At 38.8% G+C, this 23,353-nt stretch overlaps 2 protein-coding genes and 2 long non-coding RNA genes across 9 annotated transcripts; 3 read left to right on the top strand and 1 right to left on the bottom strand.

Annotated features, from left to right (window-relative positions):
- Window positions 1-1,075: 1,075 nt before the first annotated feature.
- On the top strand, window positions 1,076-3,758 carry LOC120952915 (uncharacterized). 2 transcript variants are annotated; one of them, XM_040372504.2, is made up of 4 exons: window positions 1,076-1,550; window positions 1,623-2,037; window positions 2,152-2,459; window positions 2,515-3,758. In XM_040372504.2, the coding sequence occupies exons 1-4, from the start codon at window positions 1,370-1,372 to the stop codon at window positions 3,702-3,704; spliced, it is 2,094 nt and encodes a 697-aa protein (XP_040228438.2). In that variant the 5' UTR covers window positions 1,076-1,369; the 3' UTR covers window positions 3,705-3,758. The 2 variants fall into 2 exon arrangements, with proteins under 2 accessions (XP_040228438.2, XP_040228437.2); XM_040372503.2 differs by having other exon boundaries at window positions 1,620-2,037.
- On the bottom strand, window positions 2,798-6,680 carry LOC125906605 (uncharacterized). 2 transcript variants are annotated; one of them, XM_049606212.1, is made up of 12 exons: window positions 6,516-6,680; window positions 6,023-6,133; window positions 5,824-5,931; window positions 5,711-5,764; window positions 5,597-5,650; window positions 5,424-5,537; window positions 5,080-5,193; window positions 4,967-5,020; window positions 4,845-4,892; window positions 4,731-4,787; window positions 4,494-4,550; window positions 2,798-4,428 (listed from the first exon to the last, which is right to left on the bottom strand). In XM_049606212.1, the coding sequence occupies exons 2-12, from the start codon at window positions 6,129-6,131 to the stop codon at window positions 3,893-3,895; spliced, it is 1,305 nt and encodes a 434-aa protein (XP_049462169.1). In that variant the 5' UTR covers window positions 6,132-6,133; window positions 6,516-6,680; the 3' UTR covers window positions 2,798-3,892. The 2 variants fall into 2 exon arrangements, with proteins under 2 accessions (XP_049462169.1, XP_049462170.1); XM_049606213.1 differs by lacking the exon at window positions 4,845-4,892.
- A 15,024-nt stretch (window positions 6,681-21,704) lies between these two features.
- Window positions 21,705-22,449, top strand: LOC120952324 (uncharacterized). Its single transcript, XR_007451977.1, has 3 exons — window positions 21,705-21,906; window positions 22,014-22,104; window positions 22,170-22,449. It is a non-coding gene; the product is annotated as an uncharacterized LOC120952324 (long non-coding RNA).
- A 159-nt stretch (window positions 22,450-22,608) lies between these two features.
- On the top strand, window positions 22,609-23,236 carry LOC125906612 (uncharacterized). Of its 4 annotated transcripts, none has more exons than XR_007451965.1 (5): window positions 22,609-22,656; window positions 22,733-22,790; window positions 22,872-22,929; window positions 23,005-23,062; window positions 23,135-23,236. It is a non-coding gene; the product is annotated as an uncharacterized LOC125906612 (long non-coding RNA). The 4 variants fall into 4 exon arrangements; XR_007451963.1 differs by having other exon boundaries at window positions 22,613-22,656; window positions 22,733-22,776; XR_007451964.1 differs by lacking the exon at window positions 22,733-22,790 and having other exon boundaries at window positions 22,612-22,656.
- Window positions 23,237-23,353: the final 117 nt, after the last annotated feature.

Raw genomic sequence — 23,353 nt, 5'->3', positions numbered from 1 at the left:
GGCACACAGAAAAATCTCTGAAAAACTTCGGCTCTGCTACTTGGGTATGGAACTAAACCAACACGTTCTCTCGTTCTGCAAACGTCATATAGCGAGCTCGCTCTATCAGTTTAACAGAACGAGAAAGCGTGTTGGTTTTGTCCCCTAGGTTTTTTCTTAATCTGTTTTAAGAGACCAAATAAAAAAAAATCTCTCATGTAGAGTTTTTGGTGATCTCGCGCTCTTTCGATTTGAAATAAAATCACACACATATAAGTATACATTACACGTGCTTTTATTTTTAACAGCACAAGGGTAAATAGTATTGATGAGCTATGATGAGATGTCATTAGCATTGATAGCTATACACTCTGTTCCCTAGTTACGCGGTTCTCGACTTACGCGGATTCGGAGATACGCGGTTTTCTAAATTTAACATACCATATATATGTCAAATCAGTACAATTTGCTTCAAGTTCGGTAAAAATTTCATTGAAAAACCCGAACCCGCCACCGTTAAAATATTTTAATGCGGTATCATCACAACGGCAGGCCTGCGATGTACCGTGTAAAGTTTTAACGGTGAATAACCATACATTGGATGCTTCATCGAAAAATCAGCAGGAGAAGGTGTCCCGTGGCGTTACTGAGCCGCCCCCTTTGGTCTTTTTTGATGGTGTTTAATGCAATTCAAAACAGAAGAAACAATTCACACCAACACTCCCGGTATCTTGCTTTCCTCCTTCAAACAATTCAACTGCCAGAAGTTTCTCAACTACTAATTTTATGCATAATGATGTCAACTGCATAAATGTGATCCCACCAACACACACAACACAACATAGTCCATCACCGAGCCATCATCTTAAAAATGCAAACTCACCTGAAACTCACCTGACTCAAAATAATTCCTCCGGTTCGACTTTTTTAAGCCAACATTAAGTCATTCAACTTTACCTATGGAGCCAGTACTAAACACATTCAATATCTTTTATCAAAACGTCAGAGGCTTACGTACTAAAACCTCTGAATGTTTTGCTAATACTGCAATCGCCGACTGGGATGTTATCGTTCTTACGGAAACGTCGCTACACCAGCAGCACCGAAGCTGTCAAAACACAGATTTGTGAGCCTTTCTGTCTGAAACAGTGTCGAAATCCAACAAAATCATACACTTTTCAGAGCTTTGTGCAAAGTCCGATAGGTGACGCTACTGAGAAACTTGGCAGCAAGGGAAGAGGGAGAATATGTTTGGAAGAGAAGAAGGAAAAAATCAAAACATTTTTCGTAGCGTCTTTTGCATGTTTGTGGTTCGCAGCTTCGTGGCGTCTTTCGCAGCATTTTAGCAACCTTGTACGCATTTGTGTTGATATTTAAGTTAGTTTTCTTTATGAAAATGGACTCAAATGAGAAAAAACTCTCGGTTATAAACAAATTGTGTGGCAAAAATCGCCATTTGCAGGCTCTGCGTAAGTCTGGCGTTTTATACCGAAGAGCCGCAAAACTGTTAAAGCAGTATAAAGAATCGGTGGAAGATATTGTGAATGTGGTATCGCCATCAGAACTACAAGGTAAGTATTCTAATGTAACAGCTATTAAGTTTACAGTTCTATAATTAGCATTTCTTGTTGGCTTTGTAGCAGCGTCGACTTCACCGGAGCTGTTCGATGGCGAGAATACCGATATGGCATCATCAGTTGATCCCGAACTCATGCTTTTTCAAGAAACTCAGGATTTGGAACTGAACCTAAGTGAATCGGAAGATGAAGCATCGATGGACGACGATCAGGACATAGCATCTGAGGACGATGAAAACGATCCTGACTACACCAAAATGACAAGCGAAGAGGGCTTACGGTATTGGGCGCTAGCTCGATCAGAATCGCACGCATCTTTAAAAAGTTTGTTAAAATATCTTCGAGCCAACACAGATCTCCGTGTGCCTAAAGATCCAAGGACATTGCTGCGGACACGACGAAATCCTGCTATCCTTTCGTCCATAGGAAATGGCAAATTTTGGTATAATGGAATACGCCACTGCTTGACAAGTGAAATGCGGTAAGTAAATCTACATTGCTTATGAATACGAATATATGCATTTGTTTAGAAGGCTCCCGAAAAGCTGATGTGAGAATACTAAGTAATAATTTAAATAACCTTCTCTTCTAAAAGAAAACATACTGCAGTGCCACAGACGCTTCAGTACGATCTTAACATCGATGGCCTTCCTCTTCATACGCGATCTAAAACACAGTTCTGGCCAATTTTGTTGAAGATTGTTGACCAGCCGGATTGGCCAGTGATGATCGTGGCTATCTATTGCGGACCAACAAAACCGGAAAGTAATGAGCTTTATCTGCGGCAGCTAGTCGATGAGATAAATTTATTATCGAGCACTGGACTGATGGTGGGAGAAAATGCCATCACGTTAAAATTACGAGCCATCATCGCAGATACACCAGCACGAGCTTTCATTAAAGGTAAAATATAAGCATTTATGACAGGTAAAATTTTCTAAATGTTATTTCTTTGCAGGTGTCCAAGGTCATACTGGAAGACACTCCTGTTTAAAATGTTGCTGTGAAGGAGAATCGGTGTCACAACGAATGGTCTTTTTGGATACGTCTGCGGCAAAGCGCACTCACAAAGGATTTTTAGATGGAGATTATATTCTGCATTGTACGGGGTCTACGCCGTTGATTGATTTGGACGAATTTGACATCATTCTGGATATGATTGTTGTTGATCGTCTCCATCAAATAGACATTGGTCTTACAAAAAAACTACTTCACATTTGGTACATGGGAGTGTTAAAAGAATGGAAAAGATGGAATCGCCAGCAACGTGAAGAATTTAAACAAAGACTCCTAAAACAAAAACTCCCCTTTGAAACGAACCAAAAAATGCGCCCGATTGACGACCTAGCATATTGGAAAGGATCAGATTGCAAAACGTTTCTCCATTACGTGGCTCCCGTAGTATTGGAAGGATTGTTGAGTGAGCAGGAATATAAGCATTTTATGCTTTATTTCTGTGCTATAACGATATTTTCATCGACCGAACATAAAGAACACTGGAAAGCTGCTGGTACTATGCTAAAAACTTTTGTAGAAACATTTGCCGATGTATATCATAAAAAAGCTGTTACGTCCAATGTACATAGTCTAATCCACCTCGAAGAAGAAGTAGAGCGGTTTGGTCCTCTGGACTATCACTCAACATATGCATATGAACGCAAGCTAGGAAATATAAAAAACAGGCTCATTAGAACTAACTATAGATGTTTAGAACAGGCAATTCGTAGAATATCGGAATTTGAAAATTTTACAGGAGCTCAACAAAACGATCAACCATTTCGTCAGCCGTTTTATACGCAAAGAGGGCAAACTATTACTATGAATGTGAAGAAAAATTTAAAGCTGCGAAATGATGATGTCAACGATTTATTTATGACCAACAAAAACGTAATTTTAAAATTTGTTTCAGTAAGACAAGAGCAGGATAAGTTGATGATAGTTGGAAAAATGTTTTCCCGTATTTTCGAATATTTTGACGAGCACATTTCTTCCACAAAGCTACATATATACTCTGTTTATAAAGATGATTTGAAAAATGACGAGGTTTTATTAGAATGCTCCGATGTCAAACTTAAATTTGCTAGAACTATCAAAGAAGCTGATGGAAATATGGTATTATTTCCATTATTAAATACACTCAATGACTAATACAAAATAACTTGATGAGTGAATAATAAAAACTATTATAACTTGTTAACAAAACATCGATTTCATTTATTTTGTACTGCATTGTATTGTATATATAAGAGTTCTAAGATATCACATGAATTAAGAGGCGAAATTCAATGAAGTGTAAAGTCAAAGGCTTTTAAACCTCAATTAAACTTAAAGATTCCTCAACTATTTGTTTGGTTGCATTCCTGCCGGCTTAGATAGTATGTAGCGTATCTCAATTTAAGGATGAAGAAATCTGCAACTTCACGGTCCCCTACTTTGGAAAGTTCAGTACTTCCTACAGTTTTAAACAAGTCTATTATTCCTTTATAATTTGACAAAGTGTACATTGCTCTTTTTCCTCTTCCACTCCATGTCAGAAGGCAAAGAAATTTGGGTGTAAATAACGCTTTGAGCAGTTTCGACATCCTTTTTGTACTTATTGGCACGTTAATGTACCTTTGAACCCATGCAACAAACGTAGTTTTATACTGATCATCGTTTTTAAGTCGCTCGTCAAGTTCAGTCAATGCTTCGCCACTGTCGATGGTATCAAACTCGAAATTTTCCAACACTTTTGGATCAACATTCGTTTGATTGGTCTGTGACGAGATTTGATTATACAGTGAAGCAAAAGTCGCTTCCATTCCGGCCATGCGTCGAAACATTGGTTCCATGAAACTATCCCTTTGTTCCTGGAATACGCTAGTAACTTCATCTAAAATCACAAATAAAAAACAAATTACCATATATTCAAGTCACCCTTCGGACCCATATAAGTACCACGAATAAGCTGTCGTAATATGTTCTTGGTGATTAAGAATGGAGTATCGTCGGGATCTGAAATAAATATGGAAGAACAAACCAAATATTAAAAATAAAACAAATATATTTAACACATGCCTTATTTGGTCTTTTGTTTCTACGCTCTGAATATGTTTGCTCATAATAAGTTGTATTGGCTGCTGTACAACAAGTTAATTAGGTCTATGAACTAAATTTTAATTCTTTTTCACTCACCAAGCAAACCACCAGATAGTTCGGTATTAACCATTTGCAGACTCGGTTTGCTCGGACCTATAAAATGAGATAGATTACCACAATTATAATTAAAACATGTTTCAATTTGCTTACCCGGAGTAGCGTAAGATGTTTTGGAATGCTGTTTTAGTTTGCTATACTCTGAATGGAAAACATATTATTTGTCACGAATGTAACGAACTCATATTTAAAGAAGGTGTCGTCAATTAACCTACCCATAATATCTCCTGACGTTTCCAAAGACGTTTGTTGGATTGATTTACTATAACCTATGCAGGAAGAATATGGTCATTACAAAGCGTACGAAATTGGTTAAAATAAAACTTACTCGGCGTAGCTCCAGCAGTCTTTAAAAAAATAGTTTGCTGTGTTTGTGTAACGGGATGTGGCTTTCCAGCAGACTTTTTAACATCTAATGGCTGTTGTACAGGTTTGCTAGTACCTGCAGAAAAGATAACGATTATTAAAAAGGTTTAGGGAAGGGTGTTCATGAATCTCACTTGGAGTAGCTTCAGCAGTCTTTAAAAAAATAGTTTGCTGTGTTTGTGTAACGGGATGTGGCTTTCCAGCAGACTTTTTAACATCTAATGGCTGTTGTACAGGTTTGCTAGTACCTGCAAAAAAGATAACGATTATTAAAAAGGTTGAGGGAAGGGTGTTCATGAATCTCACTTGGAGTAGCTCCAGCAGTCTTTAAAAAAATAGTTTGCTGTGTATGTGTGACGGAATCTGGTTTTCCAGCGGACTTTTTAACATCTAATGGCTGTTGTACAGGTTTGGTAGTACCTGCGAAAAAGATAACGATTATTTCAAAAGGTTGAGGGAAGGGTGTTCATGAATCTTACATGGAGTAGCTCCAGCAGTTTTTAAAAAAATAGTTTGCTGTGTTTGTGTGGAGCCTGTAAGAAAAAAAGTACTGTTAATAACGAAGTAACATAAAGGATCTTGAAATAACTCACTCGGATTAGCATCTAATGGTTTCGCACATACAGTTTGATCCAGATTGACAGCACCTGCATGGAAACGATAAAATTACTCATGAACGTAACAACGAATTCTCCATTACACTCACCACAAATAGTGCCACGAATTTCTAGTTTTTGTCCATTTGGAAAAACAATATAATTCTTCATTGTCCCAGATGGTTGCTCTTTTTGCTGCTTTTTAGCGTTTCCAGAATCTGTATAAAAGCAACATCGAAGCAACATAACGCAAATTAATTACAAAGTTTAAGAATGGTGAAAATCGAACTATAACATTTAAATACATACCAAGTGTTGTTTCTTCTTCTTCTTCAAAATTTCTTAGCATGCTTAAGGACCGCTTACCAGGATTCCCATTTTCGTCTACGATGCTTACGTTTTTGTTTTTGTTTTCCATATCTGTGAACAATACTGAAACATTACCATCGCATCATGAAAGTGGTAAACACAATATTAATTTCTATATGTAGCAACGTAACACACTCGTATTCGATCCAGACCAATAGATAAATGAGAACGCCGACTGTAGCGAAAGGCCCTACTTGATGTCGTCGATGAATCGAATACCAGCAGCGCCACGGTAAGTTTAATTGAAAAAAGTCTAACCTCTCTCTCTCTTCTCTCACACAGACCAAGTATCAAAAGAGTACGAGAGTACACGATGGCATACGAATACACACAACACGCAATGGCACACAACGGGAGCACACGGTGGAATACCAATACACAACAACAACACGAAATGAAATGGTACACAAGTGTGGGGGACAATATCACCTACTTTTTTTTAGCCAAACGATCCACAGTCAAATAGGGCTTCTTTCACCCACATTTTTGACAGCAAGCGCTCCCCCGCCCTTCGTTATGAATGTCAATTTGGACTGTTTTTCCACACTCACTCCACACTCACAGTGAGGGCTCAGATGACACTCGGGTGAGCCTGAATTTTGACACTGGTGCTGCTGGTGTAGATGACAGCTTTCCATCTGAGCTTTTGTTTGATAACAACCGCTTTAATACATTCCGTACGGATCGTTCTGCAGCAAACAGTAACAAATGTAGAGGTGGTGGTGTCCTCGTTGCGATCAATGCAAATTATGCTTCCTCTCTGTGCTCGACAAACACATCTACAATTTAATGCCTTTGGGTTCGAGTAAAAGTTCTTAATGTTTCGCTAATAATCGGATCATTTTATTTGCCTCCTGATCAATCAGCCAACATGGACACCATAAATGCATTCTGTAATTCATTGCACTTAACGAGAGAGAAATATAAGAATGACTTTTTTATTCTGTTCGGGGACTTCAATCAACCTAATCTTAAGTGGGGTATCAACGGCAAATTTCCGACACTGAATCTTATGCTTACCCGACTATCCCCTACCAGTCAAGCTCTACTCGATGAACTAAGCTTTGAAGGTCTTCGCCAACTTCACACTGTTCTAAACCACAATAACAATATGTTAGATCTAGTGTTTGCGAACGACAAAGTTACTAATTACATGAGGCCAATCGAATTATGCATCGACAGTATTGTTGAACCTGATGGACATCTTCCAGCTTTACTTACATACTTCACGCTCCCGCAATACAGTGTACCGTCATCTCAACCCCCACGTCAAGCAGATTTCAATTTTAGACGAACTAATTTCACTGATCTCGTTTCTGCACTTAACCAAATCAACTGGGACTCTATCGCTGATTATGACGACATCAACGACAGTGTGGTTGAATTTTCTTCTCAAATGAATGAACTCTATGAACAATTCATCCCACGGTTTAATGTTCGTGCTCATCCACCATGGACCAATTCTGCACTACGTTTGACTAAACGTCGAAGATCACGGGCCCTTAAAAAACTACATCGACTAAAAAACAGCACTAATCAAATAAATTTTGCTCGCGCCTCAAAAATATATAAGCAGCTGAACCGAACCGCCTACGCCAACTACGTCAGGAAAATTGAAATCAATATCAAAAGACATCCCACATCATTCTGGAAATTTGCTAAAGATAAGGAATCCTGTGGACGACTTCCTTCCTCGATGCAGTTTGAGGGAAACACCATTACCGGAGATGAAGAGTTTTGCAATGCATTTGCCTCATATTTTTCTTCTGTGTACACCAACAATTCCTCGGTACCGTCTAACTCAACATCGGCTTTATCCTTCATAAATGATGAGGTTAATTTATGCACACCACTAATCAACGATGATGAGGTGGAATCTGCTATTTCGTTGTTGAAGCTTTCCTACGCACCTGGGCCTGACAATATTCCCAGCTCAATTCTCATTAACTGCAAGGCTGCTTTCATTCCCATACTGACCAAACTATTCAACAAATCCTTGCAATCGAAATGCTTCCCGCGTCTTTGGAAATCATCGTGGATGTTTCCTGTTTATAAAAAATCTGACAAAAGTAATGTGTGCAATTATAGAGGAATTTCAATGTTATGTGCGTGCAGTAAACTGTTTGAAAAGATAATGTCTCGTCATATGCTCCAAGCCTTTTCACCATTAATTTCTAATGTTCAACATGGCTTTATGCCGAAACGATCGATTGAGACCAATCTAATATACTTACTTAACTTTTGCCACTCCTATATTGACAAGGGCTTACAGGTTGACGTCATTTATACTGACTTCTGCGCTGCTTTTGACAAGGTCAACCACTTTCTATTGCTATCTAAATTATCAAAGTATGGTGTTCACACAAATGTTGTTGAGTGATTAAGAAGTTATTTAACTGATCGTTGCATTAACGTTAAGATAGGAACTAGTTTATCTGCCACATTCCATAATTTATCTGGTGTTCCTCAAGGGAGTATATTAGGACCTTTACTATTTATTATATTTATTAACGATGTCGTGTTTGCTATTCCTCATGTTAAATTGTTATTATATGCTGACGATCTAAAAATGTTCCTACCTGTTAAATATTCTGACGACTGTGAAATGTTACAAGACTCGTTAAACTATTTTTCTGCATGGTGTTTTAATAATGAAATGTTACTTAATGTTAGCAAATGTAGTTGTATATCATTCTCAAAGAAAAAAAAATCCTATTATTTATAACTACAAAATCAATGAAGACAGCGTTCCACGTTTTTCTCAGGTTCGGGACTTAGGAGTTATTTTAGACAGTAAGCTTAGTTTATCTAGCCATTATCAAACTATCGTCACTAAAGCTCTTAAACTGTTAGGATTTGTCTTACGTGTCTCGGCCGACTTTAAAGATCCTTTCAGTTTATAAACATTATACTGTTCTTTAGTCCGTCCCATCCTGGAATTTGCCAGTGTAGTTTGGTGTCCCCATCAAATCACATACATAGATAAAATTGAAAAAAATCAGAAAAAAAATCACACGTGTTATGTTTCATCGTCTTCCCTGGTCAAACCAAATTCCACGTCCTTCGTATAATGTTCGGTGTTTACTATTTGGCTTAGAGACTTTTATGCATAAATTATTAATTGTAGATTTTGATGCACCTGACATTTTAAATTTTATTTGCTTTTCTACTCCCTCTAGAGGTCTTAGAAGTAGAGAGCTACTAAGAAACCCTTTTAGATCGACTGGTTTTGGTGCCAATGATCCACTGCTCAAAATGATTGATGTGTATAATAGGTTAGGGTTATCAGCAGATTTCAATCAATCCGTTAGTCAGCTGCGTCAGCATATTCAAGTTAGTTCTAGGGCCATACTTTAAACTTGTACTCTGTAAGCATTAAGTTATTTAGGCATACTGCCCGATAACTTTGATTTAAATAAATAAATAAATAATAAATAAATAAATAAATCTGCGGCGATAAACGACTGCACGTCATCATTATCCTGCGTTGACGTCCGTGAACCATCTCCGGCAATTGGGGAAGATGAAATTGTCGAGAGAGCTGTGGAAAGCTCAATAGAGTTGAACCGTGAAGCTTCAAGCGTCAAGGAGCTTCAAAATAATAATACTGTGGAGAGAGAAATTTGCATCACATGCTGCGCACAGCTGGACACATTGTCGAAACTGTTAAAAGAACAAAACATGCATTTGTATAAGCTAACGAAAGCTGTTATCCACAATAATGTTAAAAATAAGTCCTTTACCTGTCCAAATTGCTCTGCTAGTAGTGCTAGTTGTTCTTCGAAAGAGACTGTCGATGAATCGCCAAGACCGGCTGAAATTGAAAACAAAGAAGCGTTAGACAATTTTGAACGATTGTTGAGCGATAAAAGTAATTTTATCGCTACTGCTAAAATAATATCTAATTCCCTTGCTTCTGTTACTCCAGAAAATCGAATGAACGATGCAGTAATAAAACTATTTAGTGCCACTTTCTTATGTAAGTGCAGCTGGCTGGGTGGAGGTAAAAGTAGTGCCAAGATCCCTATGGGCCAGTACAAACACGTGCATCGCCTTCTAATGGTCATTGGTAGAACTTCTGAAGTAACTGTAACGTTGGAAAACGCAAAACTGTTTTTGAAATCAAAAGTATGGAATGCAAAGAGCCGTCTCGCATGCAAGAATATACGAAAGAGCCTTGTTCGTAAGCGAATTAAAAAGAATGAATAAATACATACCACCATTCTTTTTCCTTGTGTCAACCTGTGTGATGTACGTTATTCAATCTTGTGTTTCTTCGCCTTCCTCTTTTTGTCTTTGCAATATAATTGCTTTCGTCCGGCTCTGGCTTACACATGCAAATAAAAAATAATGTAAAAATATGTTAACGTTAAATGACTTTATACCCAATAGCAACACTGTACTAAAACTATTACCATAGAATGGTACACTAATGCAGTGTCTTAATCCAATACATATAAAGTATTCTTACCTTGAAGAGTTCGCGTGATACAAATTTTTAACGAAGCGGAAGTCCTGCTTTTGTGGTTCCACCATATAGTATGCCATCTTGTTGTTGAATTTATGTAAACCGTTTAGTGTGTCTGACGGTAGCATTGTGCCTGTGCATTTTGTGTTCTGTAAATTTCAAACAATAGCGTTAGAAATGGTAACAATCATATCTTACCAATTAACTTACCTTTTTGTGAAGTGTTTGCCTTGCCTGTTTGCTAACGTCGTTTGCGGATGTGATGCTCAAAAAAGTTTTTATAATCTACTTTGCTATTTTTACTATTGTTATGTCGATTAACACAGTTTAACGCAAAAGTTGATGTTGGGTACATTGTAATATAACTAAGGTTTTGTCATGTTACATATCCTGGCCTCAGGGCAATTAGCCATTTAAGTTAAATGCACATTATATGAAATGCAATTGGTTATATTTTGTGCTCAAATTTCACAATATATACTTCCTATGAAAAGCTTTATCATCAGCCATCCGTGTGTAGCAATCAACTTTACATAACTAAATGCTCTCTAGTGTGATCTACGCAAGAGAATTCCTAAGTTTTGTGTGTATTGTTTCATATTTTATGTTATATATAATAATGAGTCCAAGTAGAGAGAACCTGTTTATTCTAACTCCAAATTACAACTGCCCGTAAACACGCTTCAAGCCCAGGTGGCCTGTGGGAGCCGCGTTGCGCTGACTTGCAACTGGAGACCGCTGTCGTCTGGTCCCACGGTCGATTGTCACTAGAGATCGCTGTCGTCTGGTCCCACGGTCGCTTGTCACTGGAGACCGCTGTCGTCTGGTGCATTAAGCGATGGAATGTGTGACTATATGTTATACCAATTGAGTAAGGTTAAAACCTTACTTCGACGAAACTATGGTTCTTTGTCATGGCTAAGCAAAAATGAATGAATTTAGATGTCGTGGAAAGGTATGTTTACCAAAAAAAACATGGTGCTGAAGTAAATAGCAAAACGAATTCACTGGCAATATTTTACAACACATCATTCTATGGTTCAAGCCCCGTATGGACTGACCTACTAGTAGCAAAGACTGACTATCATGCTGCGTTGTAGTGATGGGCGTTTCGGAGCGCATCAACGGCTCCGGAGCCGTCGGAGCGGAGCCGGCTCCGGGAAAAAGTCGGAGCCGGCTCCGGAGCCTTTGATGCGCTCCGAAACGCCCATCACTACCACGCAGCATGATAGTCAGTCTTTGCTACTAGTAGGTCAGTCCATACGGGGCTTGAACCATAGAATGATGTGTTGTAAAATATTGCCAGTGAATTCGTTTTGCTATTTACTTCAGCACCATGTTTTTTTTGGTAAACATACCTTTCCACGACATCTAAATTCATTCATTTTTGCTTAGCCATGACAAAGAACCATAGTTTCGTCGAAGTAAGGTTTTAACCTTACTCAATTGGTATAACATATAGTCACACATTCCATCGCTTAATGCACCAGACGACAGCGGTCTCCAGTGACAAGCGACCGTGGGACCAGACGACAGCGATCTCTAGTGACAATCGATCGTGGGACCAGACGACAGCGGTCTCCAGTTGCAAGTCAGCGCAACGCGGCTCCCACAGGCCACCTGGGCTTGAAGCGTGTTTACGGGCAGTTGTAATTTGGAGTTAGAATAAACAGGTTCTCTCTACTTGGACTCATTATTATATATAACATAAAATATGAAACAATACACACAAAACTTAGGAATTCTCTTGCGTAGATCACACTAGAGAGCATTTAGTTATGTAAAGTTGATTGCTACACACGGATGGCTGATGATAAAGCTTTTCATAGGAAGTATATATTGTGAAATTTGAGCACAAAATATAACCAATTGCATTTCATATAATGTGCATTTAACTTAAATGGCTAATTGCCCTGAGGCCAGGATATGTAACATGACAAAACCTTAGTTATATTACAATGTACCCAACATCAACTTTTGCGTTAAACTGTGTTAATCGACATAACAATAGTAAAAATAGCAAAGTAGATTATAAAAACTTTTTTGAGCATCACATCCGCAAACGACGTTAGCAAACAGGCAAGGCAAACACTTCACAAAAAGGTAAGTTAATTGGTAAGATATGATTGTTACCATTTCTAACGCTATTGTTTGAAATTTACAGAACACAAAATGCACAGGCACAATGCTACCGTCAGACACACTAAACGGTTTACATAAATTCAACAACAAGATGGCATACTATATGGTGGAACCACAAAAGCAGGACTTCCGCTTCGTTAAAAATTTGTATCACGCGAACTCTTCAAGGTAAGAATACTTTATATGTATTGGATTAAGACACTGCATTAGTGTACCATTCTATGGTAATAGTTTTAGTACAGTGTTGCTATTGGGTATAAAGTCATTTAACGTTAACATATTTTTACATTATTTTTTATTTGCATGTGTAAGCCAGAGCCGGACGAAAGCAATTATATTGCAAAGACAAAAAGAGGAAGGCGAAGAAACACAAGATTGAATAACGTACATCACACAGGTTGACACAAGGAAAAAGAATGGTGGTATGTATTTATTCATTCTTTTTAATTCGCTTACGAACAAGGCTCTTTCGTATATTCTTGCATGCGAGACGGCTCTTTGCATTCCATACTTTTGATTTCAAAAACAGTTTTGCGTTTTCCAACGTTACAGTTACTTCAGAAGTTCTACCAATGACCATTAGAAGGCGATGCACGTGTTTGTACTGGCCCATAGGGATCTTGGCACTACTTTTACCTCCACCCAGCCAGCTGCACTTACATAAGAAAGTGGCACTAAATAGTTTTATTACTGCATCGTTCATTCGATTTTCTGGAGTAACAGAAGCAAGGGAATTAGATATTATTTTAGCAGTAGCGATAAAATTACTTTTATCGCTCAACAATCGTTCAAAATTGTCTAACGCTTCTTTGTTTTCAATTTCAGCCGGTCGACAGTCTCTTTCGAAGAACAACTAGCACTACTAGCAGAGCAATTTGGACAGGTAAAGGACTTATTTTTAACATTATTGTGGATAACAGCTTTCGTTAGCTTATACAAATGCATGTTTTGTTCTTTTAACAGTTTCGACAATGTGTCCAGCTGTGCGCAGCATGTGATGCAAATTTCTCTCTCCACAGTATTATTATTTTGAAGCTCCTTGACGCTTGAAGCTTCACGGTTCAACTCTATTGAGCTTTCCACAGCTCTCTCGACAATTTCATCTTCCCCAATTGCCGGAGATGGTTCACGGACGTCAACGCAGGATAATGATGACGTGCAGTCGTTTATCGCCGCAGATTTATTTATTTATTTATTATTTATTTATTTATTTAAATCAAAGTTATCGGGCAGTATGCCTAAATAACTTAATGCTTACAGAGTACAAGTTTAAAGTATGGCCCTAGAACTAACTTGAATATGCTGACGCAGCTGACTAACGGATTGATTGAAATCTGCTGATAACCCTAACCTATTATACACATCAATCATTTTGAGCAGTGGATCATTGGCACCAAAACCAGTCGATCTAAAAGGGTTTCTTAGTAGCTCTCTACTTCTAAGACCTCTAGAGGGAGTAGAAAAGCAAATAAAATTTAAAATGTCAGGTGCATCAAAATCTACAATTAATAATTTATGCATAAAAGTCTCTAAGCCAAATAGTAAACACCGAACATTATACGAAGGACGTGGAATTTGGTTTGACCAGGGAAGACGATGAAACATAACACGTGTGATTTTTTTCTGATTTTTTTCAATTTTATCTATGTATGTGATTTGATGGGGACACCAAACTACACTGGCAAATTCCAGGATGGGACGGACTAAAGAACAGTATAATGTTTATAAACTGAAAGGATCTTTAAAGTCGGCCGAGACACGTAAGACAAATCCTAACAGTTTAAGAGCTTTAGTGACGATAGTTTGATAATAGCTAGATAAACTAAGCTTACTGTCTAAAATAACTCCTAAGTCCCGAACCTGAGAAAAACGTGGAACGCTGTCTTCATTGATTTTGTAGTTATAAATAATAGGATTTTTTTTTCTTTGAGAATGATATACAACTACATTTGCTAACATTAAGTAACATTTCATTATTAAAACACCATGCAGAAAAATAGTTTAACGAGTCTTGTAACATTTCACAGTCGTCAGAATATTTAACAGGTAGGAACATTTTTAGATCGTCAGCATATAATAACAATTTAACATGAGGAATAGCAAACACGACATCGTTAATAAATATAATAAATAGTAAAGGTCCTAATATACTCCCTTGAGGAACACCAGATAAATTATGGAATGTGGCAGATAAACTAGTTCCTATCTTAACGTTAATGCAACGATCAGTTAAATAACTTCTTAATCACTCAACAACATTTGTGTGAACACCATACTTTGATAATTTAGATAGCAATAGAAAGTGGTTGACCTTGTCAAAAGCAGCGCAGAAGTCAGTATAAATGACGTCAACCTGTAAGCCCTTGTCAATATAGGAGTGGCAAAAGTTAAGTAAGTATATTAGATTGGTCTCAATCGATCGTTTCGGCATAAAGCCATGTTGAACATTAGAAATTAATGGTGAAAAGGCTTGGAGCATATGACGAGACATTATCTTTTCAAACAGTTTACTGCACGCACATAACATTGAAATTCCTCTATAATTGCACACATTACTTTTGTCAGATTTTTTATAAACAGGAAACATCCACGATGATTTCCAAAGACGCGGGAAGCATTTCGATTGCAAGGATTTGTTGAATAGTTTGGTCAGTATGGGAATGAAAGCAGCCTTGCAGTTAATGAGAATTGAGCTGGGAATATTGTCAGGCCCAGGTGCGTAGGAAAGCTTCAACAACGAAATAGCAGATTCCACCTCATCATCGTTGATTAGTGGTGTGCATAAATTAACCTCATCATTTATGAAGGATAAAGCCGATGTTGAGTTAGACGGTACCGAGGAATTGTTGGTGTACACAGAAGAAAAATATGAGGCAAATGCATTGCAAAACTCTTCATCTCCGGTAATGGTGTTTCCCTCAAACTGCATCGAGGAAGGAAGTCGTCCACAGGATTCCTTATCTTTAGCAAATTTCCAGAATGATGTGGGATGTCTTTTGATATTGATTTCAATTTTCCTGACGTAGTTGGCGTAGGCGGTTCGGTTCAGCTGCTTATATATTTTTGAGGCGCGAGCAAAATTTATTTGATTAGTGCTGTTTTTTAGTCGATGTCCGGCTTCAGAGCCGTTTTGCCAATCACTACTGCGTGGTACTTTATAAGCCTCGTAAGCCGTAGCTATGCCATATACAATAAACGGAACGTGCTGATCGTTCCGTCAAATAGAAGAAAAAAATCCTTTTCACTGGCAACCAACTATGGTACTAGAGGTATACAAATAGTTCAATCAATCAAATCTAAATTCACACTACAATGGTATCGTTAAGACTACCACTACTACTAAAAAGTTCTAAGTAAGTTTAAATGTAAACGTAAAATTACATCTTAAACCTACTTACTAAACCTAAAGAAAAGAAAATTCAACCTTAACTTAAACTAACCTATAAAAAATTCAAGATAGTTAAAAAAAGGAAAGTAAAAACTAGGTGCCATGTCAGCCGCATGCACCATTGCCTGCCTTTCATATAACAGGCCAACAGAAAAAAGCACAATTTACATTTGATTGTGCCAAAAAAAAAAACACACACACACACAAAACCCCAACCCGCTTTGTTCCATTTACCATGGGGAAAAGGCAGCTGGCCTGGAGGAGGCCTGATACGGATACGCAGTGTCCAGCACGGCAAACATGTCCTAACATTGCCCGTAGTGCTGTTAAAAAGGTCGTCCCCCCCCCCACCCTTAATATTCGCTTTGTCCACCTTCCCGTCCATATCACAGATGGATGGGCACGAATTATCCGGAGTTTCGATGGAAGTTTACCTGTAACAAGAGGAAAAATCAGACCAAATTCTTACAATTTCATTACAATTTCATCAAAAATTCTTGCAATTTCATGAATTTTTTATTTACCATGTGCAACCATACGTCGTCTTCGAGGGTGTCGCAATTTTCTCTATGTAAGGGAGGAAATTAATCAGGAATAAAGGTGTGGAGAAGAGGAAAAAAGGCTATGGCGGAAGGAGTTGTTGAGTTTGGTGAAGGATCAATGGGAGGGAGATTAAGAGGACGAGTGGGTTGCTTCACTGCAACCATTTTGCATCTGATTGCAGTCCATGGAACCTCCACCACCACAGCCGGCGCGTTTTCCATCGTTTGGTAAACGTGGATCTCAGCAGAAGACATTGGTGCAATAACACCGCCTTCTGCTGAGATCTCGTAAAGCGCGGCCATGGTTAAAAACCGGATCGCAACTACGGTGATATCGTGCGAGCTTGATGTTTTCGCACTCAAAAATTCTACTATGCCATTGTCCTTGGTCAAAAACCATTGGTCTTGAAATTTTGGCAGCAAGACAAAATCGGCGGTCACATGTAGACCGACACCATTTGCCTTCAACATCGGATACTTTGGAGCTGGCGGGGTATTAACCAGATCAAGGCTCATTAGATCGCTTGATCTGTTTGCAATTTACTCCACACATTTCGTGCCCGTTCGAACCCAGCGTGGAAAATTTTGCAAAAAATGTTCTGTTGCGTAGGCCGAAAAATCGTCAAGCGCTCCAAATTTTTCAACATCTTTATAAATGTGAACGAGAAGGTGGACGTTGCTTGTTAAATATTTTCGACCGTAGACCTGGCCGAATTTCTTCACAAATATGCGAAGATAATCTCGAGTACGGAGCCACTAGTGCTGGTGAAATTTTGTCGAAAAAATTGTCACTGCACTTAAGTAGAGCAGGAAGTGACCATAGGCGACTGGATCAACCAGGTCCTTCAGAACCACAACTGATGCATAATGTAGATAACGACGCCACTCGGTAGCTTTCCAAAAGGCGTGATATCTGAGAAGCCGAAATGATCGATGGATCTCAGTAGGAAGCTTCGTCTGCATTAAAAATTTAGTCGCAGCTTCCATTTAGAGAGGTGTCCACTTTTTATTACGGGGAAATTTGCCGAACATAAATGCCCGTTGCATAAAACGTGTACACCCCTCGTCACACAGGTGTTCACGCTCCGACGTGGGAGCGTTATCGACTAAATCAAAATTGTCTAATTCTTCTAAAGGTGTACGCCACTCCTGATGATGGTTCAATATGACTCTACCACGAAACCCTTCGTCCGTACGAAGGGGAGCATCGACGGAATCAAAAATATTTTTTTTCCCTCTTCACACCCCTCGCCATGGCAAGTGCACTTTAAACAACTGTCGTATCTGTTGTGGTTCGTCGTTGCTGAAAATAAAATATATATTGTATTTAGCTAAAAGGTTTACGATAATGTTATTTACTTCGTTACCTAATATGAACGCTCGAGCCGGTGGATCAGCGATAAAATTGCGTACCCGTAACTGCAACGTTTTATCGCCGATGGTCAAGCCTCCTCGCTGAATGATATTAAAATCAATAGCGGCCGCAAAAATTCTTCCACACTTACCGGCTTTGTATGGCCACTATATGTGGCCATTAACATGAGTGGAAGCTTAGGCAAGTCTACCGCTTTCACCAGAATAGGCCAGACCTGGGTCGGCCCACCCTTATGTAGCGGTAGCCCGTCGACCGATACGTCTAGCTTGAAAGGATCGTCTCGGGGTTCGATGTTTCTATAAATAATAATATAAAGGATTTTTTGTAGCAATTGAAACATAACTCAAAACATAATATACTTACTGAAAATACTTGGTCAGGACTGGCGAAAATCCTCCGTACCAAAAGTCACCTCCCCCGATTTTATAAATGCTGCCAGCAGCACGAGGAGGTGTTCGCACCAAAGTCCGGCTATCTTTTGGAAGAGTGGCATCTACCTTCTTCCGTAGGATCGCCAGTAGCATATTGACCACCGAACGAGGGAGCTGACTCTTAATTGCAAAGAATCTAAGACAATCCAACAAACTTAGATGGTCAAAGATCTCATAAGAGTCATTCTCAGCGGAAGCGCCGTGATAAAAATCGTCGCTGTTCTCCCCGTTCGGATAATTTTCCCCGTGGTCGTTTTCAGCATCATCCGCGACGTTTTCAGCACTTGTTCCGGCAGTGCTTGATGTCGTAGATTGGTCTTGCGGCACTTCCGGAACCGTTCCGTCATCCGACAAGTCTTGATTGGGAAGATAATTTATAATCAACAGTATAATTAAATAAAAGACATGTAAAACAATTACAACGTTTCTTTCGAACTTGTTAAATGTCGGATTATGTTAAGGAAACAAATCACTTGCTGTGTGTAGATATTTTTTAAAAAATTTATTTATTCGAATTATAGTACGAATATAGTTTCTATGAGCACGCTGTATTATCGAATATTTGTTTTCTGCTTTCCGATCCGACATTTGAATTGTTGATTAGGTGTTTTCCCGTCGCCACACTACAATAGCTACCTGCAATAATAGGAACGGGTCAAATTTTTGCCCGATTGACCAGTGCAACTAATAATGTATTTGATCATGATCGCACGGTTTTTAATTTACATTTGGATCGTGTCAACCGCAATGGCTTGTTAAAGGCTTTTGAGAATTTATGGTAAGAGAAGCAGGATAGTCAGTTCTGGTTTCGTACGGATAGTCAAGAATCGATTCACGTCCGGTCTTGTGGCATTTGTCATAGTGAACCTGTGGAAACCTTATCCGTTTTGCCAGTCTGAACCACTTTTCTTACCCTGCGCTACTGCTCTTAACCACTAATCTAAGCCTTTTTTATCTTTTTTTTTTTTGTCCAACACAACTAACCCTGCCCTGCTTATAGGATGCTCGGCTCATGCGGTCCTTAAACCCATGACGGGCATGTTCATAGGTCGTGCTCTTCACGACTAGCGGCAACATTAAATAAATAATGTTTTTTCAAAACTAATTTTTGTTTTGAAACACTTCTTCATATTTTACTTGACATCCGCGACCTGCGCGGTCATGCTGGACTATTTAAGTTTTTGATACATAATTTGTACCACGCAGCCGGATGGTCAGTCCGGCTACGGAAGGACGGTCCATACGTGGCTTGAACCCATGACGGGCTTGTTGTTAAGTCGAGCGAATTGACGACTGTACCACAGGACCGCCCTTTTGAAACACATTTTTACACATTCACTGAACACTCAACACATTTACCACACTGAACACCGAAATTGACGGAAATTGTAGGACGATTATTAATACAAAATATAATGTAATTGATTCGCACATTTTTTTCTCTCATTCCGTTTTTCACACCGCCCAGTCAGACAGCCTTCTGTTAATTTACCCATTCGAGCAGTTTTGTGTCTGTCATAACAGTAATTAAAGAGCAATTTAGCGGTACGAAGTGTTGTCGTTTGTTGTCAGTGTAAAGATATAAATTAGAATAAAAAGGGTATTGTTTTAATGCTCTTTTAGTGGAAGAAGACGTCAGCGGTGTGTTTAAAACTTTAAAATGTAAAAAAAAACAGCCGATAAATTGCGTTTATTAGTGCTATTTGTGCACACCCTTCTCCGGGTGAAGCGGCTGTTCAAGTTGAGTTTGCTAAAAAATACATAGTAATCGTTTGTAAAAGTTAAGAACAATGATTGAACAATGAAGAACAATGATAACCATTAAACTGTAATATAATACATTTCGTGTTATTTATTAATAACTTGGCCGAACAACATAACAACAAAATAGAGGATGGAATAGGATCTGTCAAACAGCTCGAATGGGTAAATTAACGAGGACTTAAAAACTGGTAATTTACCATTAAATTACTCTTAAATTACCGGTAATTTAGCGGTAAGATAGAGGTAAATTAAGTCCGAATTGTCTGACTGGGCGCGGCTTTTTGACACACGCACATACATCCCGGGTATGATAACATGTTTTTTTTTCTTGCACCGTTTCGCACATAGATATATTTATTTTGGTGCCCTTAAATCAATGAACATTATTCTTCTTCTTTTGGCACAACAACCGCTGCCGGTCAAGGCCTAGCTGTACCCACTAGTGAAGTGGCATTGGCTTTCAGTGACTTTTTTTTGTTACCGTAGCAGGATAGTCAGTCCTACGTATGGGGGCACGGTCTATTCGGGACTTGAACCTATGACAGGCATGTTGTGAAGTTGTATGAGTTGACGACTGTACCATCAGACCGGCCCGACCGCTTTTAAACCGAATTATTGTACACCAAATTATACTGTACTATTTATATAATGTTAAATATTATAACATGATATGCACTGACAAATAACCACTCACTTTCTTTTTTACATACCCATGTTTGGCAGCGGGACAAACCCATCGTTTGCCTCTTGGACGAGATTGAGCTCTCGTACCAGGAAGCTCTCCATCAGTTTACGGCACTTTGCATAAAAATGCCCATTTTTGCTGCAATTTTGCGACATTTTAGCACTTTTCTAACACACTTGTCTATCACACTTGATGAACACTTGCACTTGGCACTTGGTAAACCTCACAGAATGCCAAAAATTTTGACAGCAGAAACGTAGCACCACTACAATTCAAAATATACCTACCTCACACATACATTCTCATGGCTAAAACGTTGGCGCGTGCTCGTAACACCCCGCTTGGCAAAGAGTAACTCATTTTGATGCCTCTCGCTACCCCTGGCCCTAGTTTTAAAGGAATCATGCGACACACTCGTACTCCACTACCCCATCCCATGGAAAAACGCTCCCACCATCGAGGTGTTGACCAAAATTTCGCTGTGTGCATGAGACACACACTCGAACTCCTCCCGCCCTCCACAGATGAACGCACCCACCGTTGCGAAGATAGGAGAATTTTTGCTCTGAGCGTGAGACCCTGAAGCGTAAGAGATGACACTATGTGTAAAGGCGATCATAATTCGATATGGTCAAAATGCGTCGATTGTCGTTTCATTTATCTGGTAATGATGTATTCACTTCATCAAAATTTTTAACGTTAACAACTTGGCTGATAACAATAGTTGAAATTTAAATCAGAATAAAATCAATTCATGTAAAGTAAAATAAATTCCATTATACTTTATTTTGACCACATGACCACATCAACACTTGTATATAGTGCCATTTACTTTGTGTTGTTCACTCTCGCGCTGTGTTGTGATCGTTCGAAACTCATCGCCAGAACGAATGCAAATTTCATATGGGAAGGATTGGTGCCGGTAGATGCAGCGAAAATTATTAAATGATAATAGAAAAGTGGTTAAGTAAATCGTGAAAGATGTCAACGCAGGCGTAAATGCAGTATGTTTTGTTACATGATCTACGGGTAAGTGTATGCATAAGAAGAAGAATCTTCCAAATGATGTTTGTGTTCTAAAAATCGTACTGCTTTTATTGTTTGTTTATTCTTCTATTATTTTCCATCACACCTAGCTATTTCATTGCCAAAGCTCCTGATAACATATCAAAGCAGATGGATCGGGCTTACAGAGTCGCCATTTAACTTAAAATATCTTCGTGATCGGTAAGTTTTAAATAGTCCTAGTTTTGTTCACCATTCTAATGCTCGATTTATCTTTCATTCCTTAGGAAAACGCATCAAACAGCAAGTGTTTTTCTTCCAACAGCACGCGCCATCGGTGGAGCAAGCAGCCAACGTTTTGATCGCCAGTACGCGCCATCAAGAATTGAAATATTCCCGAATAGCTCTGTGAATAAAAAACTGCACACTTACTGTCCGAATTTCCTGGAATTTTTTGATCGGTCTACGCTCGCGGGAATGGTGGGTCCGTTTGGGAGAAGGAAAGAAAGGGTGGGAGCGAGGATTACCCAAAAACGCGGCATTGAGAATGCCTCCCCTCATTCTCAGCTCAGTGCTCAGCGCTCACGCTGGGTCATTCAGGGCGCTGGGTCTTTTTATGAAGGTTTGGTTTAATATTTTTGTAATAATAATTAAAAATGATTATTAATTCGTGTTTTAATTTATATTCTTCCATACAGGTAGCTCGCAACAAACGATCGACAGCACGGTTCGTGTACGTGTACGTGTGGATTGCTGGAAGGTTGCTGGTAGCTGGTAGGTTTTCTATCACAAATAAGTTTTATTATTTCCTTCATATTTTAAAGTGTTTTGTTTTGTTTTTTTTTTGCAGGTTGCTGGTAGCTGCAGCTGCGGGAAGGGCTGTATTGCTGGAAGGTAGCTGGTAGCTGGTAGGTTTTCTATCACAAATAAGTTTTATTATTTCCTTCATATTGTAAAGTGTTTTTTTTTTGTTTTGTTTTTTTTTGCAGGTTGCTGGTAGCTGCAGCTGCGGGAAGGGCTGTATTGCTGGAAGGTTGCTGGTAGCTGGTAGGTTTTCTATCACAAATAAGTTTTATTATTTCCTTCATATTTTAAAGTGTTTTGTTTTGTTTTTTTTTGCAGGTTGCTGGTAGCTGCAGCTGCGGGAAGGGCTGTATTGCTGGAAGGTTGCTGGTAGCTGGTAGGTTTTCTATCACAAATAAGTTTTATTATTTCCTTCATATTTTAAAGTGTTTTGTTTTGTTTTTTTCAGGTTGCTGGTAGCTGCAGCTGCTGGTTTTTCATCGTTCCGGTACGCCACGAAGACCTCAAAGTTTTTTGTTATATAAAAATAAACAAAAAGAAAGAAAGAAAAGTGTTTTTTTTGTTCGGATAGATGGGAGGCTTGTCCTCGCCCCTTTTAGGTTGCGATTGGTGGCGCGCCGTGGCTTACAGATTTTTTGCTAACGATTAGCGCGTTAGTTTAGCATTA

The sequence above is a fragment of the Anopheles coluzzii genome, chromosome 2 (assembly GCF_943734685.1).
Source record: "Anopheles coluzzii chromosome 2, AcolN3, whole genome shotgun sequence".
In the NCBI taxonomy this organism is placed as follows: Eukaryota; Metazoa; Arthropoda; class Insecta; order Diptera; family Culicidae; genus Anopheles; species Anopheles coluzzii.
The sequence above is the reverse complement of the archived record's forward strand: the minus strand, read 5'-3'. Positions and strand labels throughout refer to the sequence as shown.